Here is a 10,909-nt window from a genome sequence, read left to right on the forward strand (position 1 = left end):
ACATGTGTTCAAAGATCTTAATAATGAATACAAACGTATCAAAATATTAACAAATCTTGGATATAATATTGAACCAACGCCAATATTCTTTGGAACTGTAGAAATAAGAAATAAAGACGCACTGAAAACTGATAATGTGTATGGGCAATTAATATCATTACAAAAAGTATTAAAAGTCTTTTTCGAAATAGATGATATATTTAACAAAACGTGTAAATATATTACATCATTGAATGAAGATGATAACAATGAAATTACTAATATCATACAAACTCCTTTTTGGAAATCTAAAATCACAAATAAGGAATCCATAACTTTCCCATTATTCTTATATGAAGATGCTTTCGAAATGGCTAATCCACTAGGCTCGCATGCAGGTATATATAAATTAAATGGTATATACGTTTCAATACCATGTCTACCACCGGATCTGTATTCAAAGTTAAATAATATTTTTCTCGCACAACTGTATCATGCAAATGATTGCAAAATATTTCCGAGACAACGTATTTATTCATACATAATCAAGGAGTTACAACTTCTAGAAACAAAAGGTATTTCATTAGTAATAGAAGGTTCAAATATTCAAGTATATTTTAAACTAGCGTTAATTATTGGTGACAATTTAGGATTAAATGGTATCTTAGGATTTATTGAAACTTTTTCTGCTAATATCTGCTGTCGATTTTGTAAAATACAGAAAGATATGTCTCGTAAGTTATGTTATGAAAATATTAATGCATTACGCAACAAAATTAATTACGCGGAAGATGTAGCAATGAATAACGTAAATATTACGGGTATTAAAGAAACTTGTGCATTTAACATTTTACAAAGTTTTCATGCCGTTGAAAACTACAGTGTCGATATTATGCACGATTTATTAGAAGACGTCTGTGTCTACGAAGTGAGTTATATTTTACATAATTTTATTGTGGAACAACGATTGTTTACGTTAGACACTTTAAATTGGCGTTTAAAATATTTTAATTTTAATTCTATATCTAGCCGCCCTCCTACAATTTCAAGCTCACAATTACATACTAAATCTATTAAAATGTCTGCTTCAGAAATGTTAAATTTTATTTTAAATGCTGACTTAATATTCGGTGACCTCATAATTGATTGTAATAACAAACACTGGGAACTTCTTACATTGTTACGAAAAATTCTTTCTATAACACTTCGATATAGTGTTACTGAATCGACAGCAGATCTACTAGAAAACTTAATTAATGAACATCATATATTGTATATCGATTTATTTGGGAAAACTTTAAAACCCAAACATCATTTAATATTACAATATCCACGAATTATGAAAATTGTTGGGCCACTTCGTTCCTTATGGTCAATGAGATTTGAGGCTAAACATCGTCCTTTAAAACAGTATGCACGCGCAATTACTTGCAGAAAAAATATGTTTTAGTATTGCTATCAAACATCAATTAATGTTAAGTGATTTCTTCATCACATTACGATATGGCGGTACTCCATATATCACATATATAGAAAATAATTCATTAAATATTAACAAAAAATTATTAAATGATTGCACAAACAATAATGCATTGAAAAGTGTTTCCTTTGGAAATGTAACACTTACAAAAGGTTCGATCGTTTTATTAGATATTGATGATGATGAATGCCCTATATTCGCGAAAATTATAGACATTTTTAAAACTACAAATATATGTGACAGAGTATGTGTACCATCTGATTTTACTGCTAATGTAAACTATTTATTTACAAAGTATTTTGATATTCATTATCAAGCGTATGGTATACATATTTCAGATAAATTTCATACTGTAAGTATGGATCAGTTACAATTTCATAAAACATACACATTAATTGAAAAAGGAGATTGTGATTTTTATATTAGTTATTAAGAATACACTCTCATTTTCCGGATATATATATATATATATAATTTATATTGTATGGAATTATAATTATACCATAACATACATTTTTGTTTATTTTGCGTTCTCTATATTCTGTTATTTGCGTTTTCTATTAAAAAAATATACATGTATTATTAATACGAAATGTTATAATTAATTTTTACATGTACATGTATGCTGATATAAAATATTATAATTAGTTTCTTACATGTACGAAACAACTTTTCTATTTTTGTTTATTTTTGTTTATTTTTGTTTATTTTAGTTTCAAAGTTTATAAGAGCGAGAAAGAAAAGTAAAACTAAATTCAATATTGTATGTTTATTGTTTATGTTTATATGTTTGTGTATTAGGTACACAATTATTTTAATAAAAAAATTTTAAATGAAATTTTTTATTATTAGATCAACCTTTAAAAATATGTTGTCCAAACCATACAACTATTGTCCACTTAACCATAAATAACAGTATGAATTATTATTGCATGCATTACTATTTCTATAAATACGGATTACTATAGTATACAGTTACTCATACTTTGCAGTCTTATGATTAATTTTACAATATTTTTAATAATGATAACCATAACCAATATGGTTACATGAAATGGATATTATGATTTTACGAACTATATTTTCATGTTATATCAACTATATTTTTTATAGTAAAAAGCACTATTATATATATGCTTGGCGCCTTAAGATACTATAAATTATAGTGAAATTATGATAATATTAACTATAATTATTTATCAGTGTACTCACACCCAGGTTCTCGAATTGTATGCGTGTGAGCATCCTCTTTCTGACATATGCCTGTTTATCAGTTTAATTTCAGACAAACTGAATTTAAAATAATTTATTTAATAATCTGGATTCCTTGTTAGGATTCAGAATATTAAACAGATTATTTGAAATTATAGACGGAAAAAAAACTTTTAAACGACTTGGTGCTGCGTATATTAAAAATCTGTAATATACGTAACATGTATTACAGATTTTCAGTACTGATAGTGAATTTCGGAACACTACGTATACCATAACCATATGGTTACATGAAATGGATATTATGATTTTATGAACTATATTTTCATGTTATATCAACTATATTTTTTATAGTAAAATGCACTATTATATATGCTTAGCGTCTTAAGATACTATAAATTATAGTGAAATTATGATAATTTCAACTATAATTTTTTATCAGTGTAATTTAAAAAAAACCAATTTCTAAAAGTACAAACGTTTCGGTCCCTTTCGGAACCTCTTCAGTGTGACAATAATAATTTAATAGAACATATAAAAGAAAAATTCTGGAATAAATAGATAAAGATATAAAAATAAAACAAACGGGAAATAGCACTGTAAAATAGCACAGGTCAAATGATAAAATTGTAAAAATAAACATCGATATCCCGATCGAGTCAGTGAAGGTAACCAATAAGATTTAAAACTAGATAATACGCCGAAGGTAAAAAAATACGCCAAGTACATGAAGAAAAATCAAAAAATCTAAAAGAGTGATAAAAATAAAATATTTAAAAACCGGTGTGAGATCAATACTATTAGCCAAGTACAATAAATTATGTGATATTAATTCGTAATCGATACTAAATGAGTTAAGATTACTTTAATTCCTAAAGCATCCCAGTAAGCAAAATGTTAACAAATTGCGTGCAAATTGGCAGCAAATTTAATCAAAATTCCACACCAAATCCATAGCCATCTGTGTCCGCATTAAGCTCGTGTTTTGCTAGCAAATCTTGCTGACATAACCTGACAGCAAATTGGTGACAAAACCCGAGCAAAGCTTGCTGACATGTTGACGTCAAATTGTCGGCAAAAATCGAGCAAGATCTGCGCGCGCGCAATCTGACAGCATATTGACGGTAGAAACCGAGCATGATCTGCTTTTGACCAAAGTGCAATAAAATTTAATATTACAGAATAAGTTTTATTGGTAAATTATAATTTTCTTTTCATAAATAACTATGAAATGTAATGTTATATCGTAGTTATATCTCACGTAGCAAATTCTCTTTCAACTTAATTAAATTAATAATAAAGTAAATTGTGAAAATAATTAAATTTAATTTATAAAATTGAGACATAATTTATATGATAATTAAACTCTTGCTTTATGCTTCAAATAGGATAATTTTCCATTTATCCTGTTGATTCTAATCAGTTTAATATTCTCATATTAGGCTTGTATGAGATATCAAAAATTAAACCAATAGAAATATACTTTTGATCTTTTATTAATAGCCACTAGCAGGCTTTATATCTACTTCTAACAGAAATTTGATTGCGAGAAAGCGTGCATCGCGTAGCGGAAAGCGAAGGAACTATTGAATTAATGCATCTAAATACCGATTATGCAGGTTTTGCTCGGTTTCTGCCACCAATCTGCCGTCAAATTATGCGCGCAGATCTTGCTCGGTTTTTGCTGCCAATTTGACGTCAAGTAATGCAGCAAGTTTCGCTTGCTTTTTGCCGCCAATTTGTTGTCGGATTTTGTCAGCAAGCTTTGTTCGGTTTTTGCCGCCAATCTGCCAGCTTAATCAGGTAATAACAACTCTTGTAGCAAAATTGTAGCCTTTTTGCTGACAACAATTTTTAGCAAGCACTTGGCGAAATCTGTTCGAGCAGACTTGGTTAACTGGGATTTTTTATATGATGTATATAATTTAAAAAAGTTTTACACAAATTCTAAATCGCATAAATGACCTTCAGGTCGAAGTAAGGTATGAATAACTTGGCGTGCCCCCTCCCCCCCCCGCCGTTTACATATCTTGAATAAAATAAAAAATTTGATTATACAATATACATATATACAATATATATTTGTTAATCCTTTCATTTAGTAAGTACAATTTATATTTTTATAAAATAAGCTTTAGACTACGAATATGCAACAGGCAGCCTGTGGGCCAGAAACGACCTGCGAAGCTTTTCAATCCGTCTTACAACATTCAAACTTTACTTGCAGAGACAATAATGAACTCATAAAGAAAGAGATTTCACTTTGCGTAATCTCTATGTGATGATTTCCAGGTAATACAGAGGAGACAAGATATATAAGTTCGAAATTTAGCTACGCGCGTGCGCGGTCCGTAGTGTAATTTCAAATTTTACATTGGGCCCATCAAAAATCTAGCTTTTTCCTATTTTAAACTATATGATTTAAATACGGGGCACGCCAAATTTTCATATCTTACTTCGACCTGAAGGTCATTTACGCGATTTAGAATTTGTGTAAAACTTTTTTAAATTATATACATCATATAAAAAATGCTTTAGGAATTAAAGTAATCTTAACTGATTTAGTATCGATTACGAATTAATATCATATAATTTATTGTACTTGGCTAATAGTATTGATCTCATATCGGTTTTTAAATACTTTATTTTTATCACTCTTTTAGATTTTTTGATTTTTTTTATGTACTTGGCGTATTTTTTTACCTTCATAAGGTTTTTATTAGGGGGATATATATGTATCTATAGCATTCGGAAGGTTAAATGAATGTAATGTATTATTTTTATGCACATAGTTTATTTCTTTTAACATACATCTATACATTTTTTATACCTCATATTTATTATTTATTAAGCTTTAATTTTGATGAAGCTTTTTTTATGAAAAAAGATAAAACTAAAAAAAGGAATACAAAGATATCTGTTTTGTGATATATGGAATTCTAACAATAAAAATTAGAATTGGCCATTATTTTTTTTTTAACAATTTAATACAACGATCTATTATATTTACTTATTAGTTTACTAAATTTGGCTTTTGTATATTCTTATTTAGAAAAATAGAAATTTTACTTCATTTTAATTGATTCTTTTATATAGGAATATCATAAAACGACATAAATATATGATAATATAAAAATCATGTGATTATGTTATATCAGTACATTCAAATTGAGTCAAATGAATATATATATATATATATATATATATATATATATATATGTATGTATGTATATATGTGATAAACAGTGATATGTCAGAAAAAGGATGCTCACATGCATACAATCCGAGAACCTGCGTGTGAGTAGCATCCTCTTTCTCGCACTACTGCTAAGAGGAAAAAAATATACTTTAGATCTTACGTGTTTAATACTAGTCCTTTATATACATTTCATGCTAAATATTGAATACGAGAAAAGTTAAGAGTAGTGCGCCGCGTAACGGCAAGCGAAGAAACATGTGCCACATACAATCATTCCAAATAATAAGTTTTATGTTGTTAAATGTGCTATTCATCAGGTTCCACGTACTATTTAGATATAGCTGTTATTATAATTTTTTTCATTTATTACTACTATATTAATATCTAAACGAAAGATAATAATATAGTAATATTTACCATTATTAATGTTACAATGACTATATGAATAGTAAAATTATATGTATCATTCCTTTCTTTCATTTTTTACTTATATGATATTTGAAATTATTATAAATTATAGTAAAAAGTTTCATTGTTTCTTCGTACCATGCGTATATAGTTTATATTACCAGTATTATAATAAAATTTACTATAAAAATGAGTATCCTAACTATAATTTTTTACCATGCAATTATAGTCAATTTTATCATCGATTTTTTTATCAGTGTATCCGAGCGCGTATCACAAATCAATTTCGAGAGTAGTTGTTTCCGCATTTTTTATATAATTGTATTTTTGCGTTTCGAAAAACTCAATTAGATGTTCCATAAATTTTTTATGATATTCATCAATTTGCTCAGCTGTGGGTCTTTCTATTTTCGGCAGCTCGAGAGGACTGCCAACTAAAATGAAGAAAGGAAACATAACAATTTATAGGGAATAAAAAAAGATAATATTAAGAAAAATTAATATACACATATTATAACGTATATATTAAATTATGAAATGTAATGAGAACTTTACCGACTACGGTGACAGGTAATCGATTTGGAATAAGACCAAACGAATATTGAAAGAATCCTCTACCCGAAAAAATGAGCGGCGCCAATCCTATGACATTGCGAATGTAGTTCTGGATACGTCTTAAAGTCGATCTTTCTGGACTATACACTTGATTGTATAAATCCGTTTCGCCAAAGGAGAAAACAGGAACTAACGGCGTGCTAAATTATGAAATTGTATTAGATTTGAGTCGTGTTCAGTATCAGTATTTATATCATATCAGATCATATCAGTATTCATCATCGTGTTTTCATACTCTTCAAACTCTTTTCCTCTCTCCTTCCTTCTCTCTTATTTTTTTTAATATATGATTTATTCTATCCATCGACATATAGTACTGGACGGAACATGGAACTGAAATCATATTGACAGACGTGGAAAGAAACAAGGCGACGTGGGGATAGTAACGGCTTATCGAACTGTGGAGTCAAGAGACTCTTCAAAATCTTATATATCTTATCTGTGTTTAATCCATTTGTTTTGCATAATAAATAAGCAGAAACCATATTATTAATTATTTGTATATAATATCATGCTATAAAATATCATTTTTATATGCTGTTTCTTCATATATATATAATAATAAAGTTAACTATATTAATAAAGTTAAAGGTCCCAACTTATAAGAATACGGTACTGTTCCCTTTGTCCTTCGACAAAATTCAACCAATGAAAAGAGACTAGAGTGAGAGATCCGTTCCCCCACATCTACTTCTCTCTTTCTACGTCTCTCAACACGAAAGAACAAAGAAATTTCGCCGCATACTCCGTCCAGTACTATATGTCGATGATTCTATACAATTTAATACAAATAAATATGATTAATGTGAAAATATATCTAAATATGTAGAAAAAAATAATTAGCCGCTTACCCATGTTTTAAAGCAAGTTTCATGAAGCCCTTTCTCTTTTTCACGATGGTACGGTAAGTACCTGGTAACGATTCCATAGATTCAGAAGCACCACCAACGATGAGTATCGTAGCTCTTCCGGTATGAGGGCTCTTTGCCGGTGTCGATAATAAATACTCGAGACTTTTCGCATTAGCAGCGCAACAACCTGTTTGAGAACCATTGCGTCTTAATTATGTATATTGAATGTGTCTTATCAATTAATGATTAACTAAAATGGTTTCGTTTTTTTTTCTTCTTTCTCGAAATGATTCTCATAATTTTTACTTCGCAATACAAGATTATTTTTATTAACGATATGTTAAGTCATTTCTCTTGTAAAATTTTTTTCTTCTATTAATTCCGTCTAAAAAAAGATGTGAAAAGTGCATTTTTTTTTACAGACAAGAAAAATCATAACATATCCCAATAAACACATGATGGAATATTAAACATTTATTAAACGTAAAGTTGATATAAATGTGGTATAAGTATATCAGATAAACGTTTTAATTTTTATGGTTTTTATACAATCGTATATATGATACATACAATATATGATAATGATATCCGCTTTTATTACGTTTGCATAAAACAAAACGGATTTTATGCATTGAAAAATATTATATAAGAATACGAAAAGAAACGTTTAGTTTCTAGAATGTATCTACGTCTATTTTATTTCTTAAAATCGTATATTTATGTAATCGAAGAAACGTTTATTGAAAACGTATATAATTTATGAGAAAAATCTCATTTATAAATGTTTACAAAATTCTATTCTATAAATGGTATAATCTAAGTCTTTAAAACGTTAATAAATTGTTGCACGAATAATATATACACACCTGATTTTACAACTAAAATATTATACGACTAATAAACATATTTTATTATTATATATATTTGACCATATTTTGAGTTAAATATATATAATAATAAAATGTTTATTAGTCGTATAATATTTTAGTTGTAAAATCAGGTGTGTATATATTATTCGTGCAACAATTTATTAACGTTCTATAGACTTAGATTATACCATTTATAGAATAGAATTTTGTAAACATTTATATATGAGATTTTTCTCATAAATTATATACGTTTTCAGTAAACGTTTCTTCGACTACATAAATATACGATTTTAAAAAATAAAATAGACGCAGATACAATCTAGAAATTAAACGTTTCTTTTCATATCCTTATATTTCTATATAATATTTTTCAACGCATAAAATCTGTTTTGTTTTATGCAAACGTAATAAAAACGGATATTATTATCGTATATTATACGATTGTATAAAAACCATAAAAAAAAATGATACATTTTCAACATTTATAATAATTACACGAACTTCCTTTTATAAACGTATCAAGATATATATATGTATATATATATATATATATATACAGGGTGACCCATTTTAACTTAGGCAGCCAAATAACTCGAAAAATAAGCACACTACGAAAAAATGTTTAGAATCAAAATTTTGTCATTTCGAGGGGGACGTACAATGACGTTAAAATGAGCCCCCCCACCCCTCCCCCTGGGCGGTGAGGGGGGGCAAGTTTGAAATCTTAAATGGGAACCCCTATTTTTTATTGCATATTCGGAATCTTTGGCTAAAAACACATACAATTTGTCTGAAACATTTTTCTCGATTCATGATAGATGGCGCTGTAATCGACGAAATTCAATTTCTTCGATTTCTCTTACTGAGAACCCATGCTTACGATTCTGCAATAAATTAACAATAAAAATACCACGTTTTCATTGTTAATACTCGAAATTAGTCTTAAAACAAACTTCTCATTATTTTTTATTACTCATTAATTACTTCTCAAGAAACTGCTTTTAGCGTAACCTGCCCTTTAGGCAACTTGAATGGTCCAAAGTACCGAGACATTTTGGACTTTCCATCTGATGGAGTTCCTCTAAGTATCCCTATGTATGTATTTTTTTAACATTTGTACTCTGATAAAATTCTGGTAAAATGGCAAATTATACGCCTACAGAAGTAGTCGATATTCTTATAACCTTTGGCGAATGTGGTAGAAATTACAGACTTACTGCCCGTACTTATGCGGAGCGATTCCCAAATCGCCGCCATCCTACTGATCAACAAATTATAAACATTGAAAGGAGATCTCGTAATAATCCACTTCATCGCGAAAGGCGAAGGAATAGACTTCATAATAATAATGACCCTAGATTGCTCGCAGTTTTGGCTATGGTTCATCAAAATCCCCATATTAGTACCCGTCAAATAGAACGAGAACTGGGAATCCCTCAAACTACGGCACATAGATTGTTACGATCAGTCAATTACCATCCGTATCATATTACTCTGGTACAGGAATTAAGTGAGGCCGACTACGTACTCAGAGTACAATTTTGTAGATGGGCTCTTGAGATGTTAGATCAGAATCCAGATTTTTTTAGTAATGTTTGTTTCAGTGATGAAGCAACATTCATCAGCAATGGTAGTCTCAATAGGCATAATTGCCACTATTGGTCACCAGAAAATCCACATTGGTATCGTGAGGTGCTTAATCAACATCGTTGGAGTTTATATGTATGGGTAGGCATTTGCAATGGCCAAGTCATTGGACCTCATTTTTTTGAACGTCCAATTAATAGTCCAATGTATTTAGAATTCCTCGAAAATGATTTGCCAGCATACCTAGAGAATGTTCCCCTTGCAGTTAGACTAAATTTATGGTATCAACAAGATGGTGCTCCTGCTCATTATGCTCGTATTGTACGGATGTTTTTGAATCAAAGGTTCCCAAATCGGTGGATAGGGCGGGGTGGACCAGTTCTGTGGCCTCCGAGATCACCGGATTTGAACCCCCTTGATTTCTTTTTATGGGGATACGTTAAAGATGCAGTGTATAGTAAAGCTCCAACGACAAGATTGAATATGATGGAAAGAATAAGAAGAGCTTGTGAAGCTATAACTCCTTTAATGCTAGAAAATGTACAACGTAACTTTCGCTGTCGATTACTGTTATCCTTAGAAAATAATGGTGCACACTTTGAGCATCTCCTCCATGCGGAGAGAGCTGATAACAATGCAATCTTGCCTTAACTGGTTGGGTCACCACACGACCTTGCCTTCACTGGCTGGGTCACTACTTGACCTTGCG

At 29.5% G+C, this 10,909-nt stretch overlaps 2 protein-coding genes across 2 annotated transcripts in view; one reads left to right on the forward strand and one right to left on the reverse strand.

Moving 5' to 3' along the window:
• Positions 1–349: 349 nt before the first annotated feature.
• On the forward strand, positions 350–2,949 carry LOC145963988 (uncharacterized). Its single transcript, XM_083086344.1, has 3 exons — positions 350–377; positions 546–1,074; positions 2,904–2,949. Exons 1-3 carry the CDS (start codon positions 350–352, stop codon positions 2,947–2,949), a joined length of 603 nt encoding a protein of 200 aa, XP_082942470.1.
• Positions 2,950–5,487: 2,538 nt separating this feature from the next.
• LOC145964601 (2-acylglycerol O-acyltransferase 2-A-like) overlaps positions 5,488–10,909 on the reverse strand; it is a 13,405-nt gene continuing 7,983 nt past the window's right edge. The window contains exons 4-6 of the mRNA XM_083087560.1: positions 7,745–7,931; positions 6,834–7,033; positions 5,488–6,712 (exon numbers count right to left, since the gene is read on the reverse strand). Coding sequence (XP_082943686.1) covers positions 6,552–6,712; positions 6,834–7,033; positions 7,745–7,931 — 548 coding nt within the window. The 3' untranslated portion in view covers positions 5,488–6,551. The remainder of the gene's footprint in view (positions 6,713–6,833; positions 7,034–7,744; positions 7,932–10,909) is intronic.

The sequence above is a fragment of the Camponotus vicinus genome, unplaced genomic scaffold, assembly GCF_025532165.1.
Source record: "Camponotus vicinus isolate PSW18456_S1 unplaced genomic scaffold, iyCamVici1.0 SCAF_13, whole genome shotgun sequence".
Classification (NCBI taxonomy): Eukaryota; Metazoa; Arthropoda; class Insecta; order Hymenoptera; family Formicidae; genus Camponotus; species Camponotus vicinus.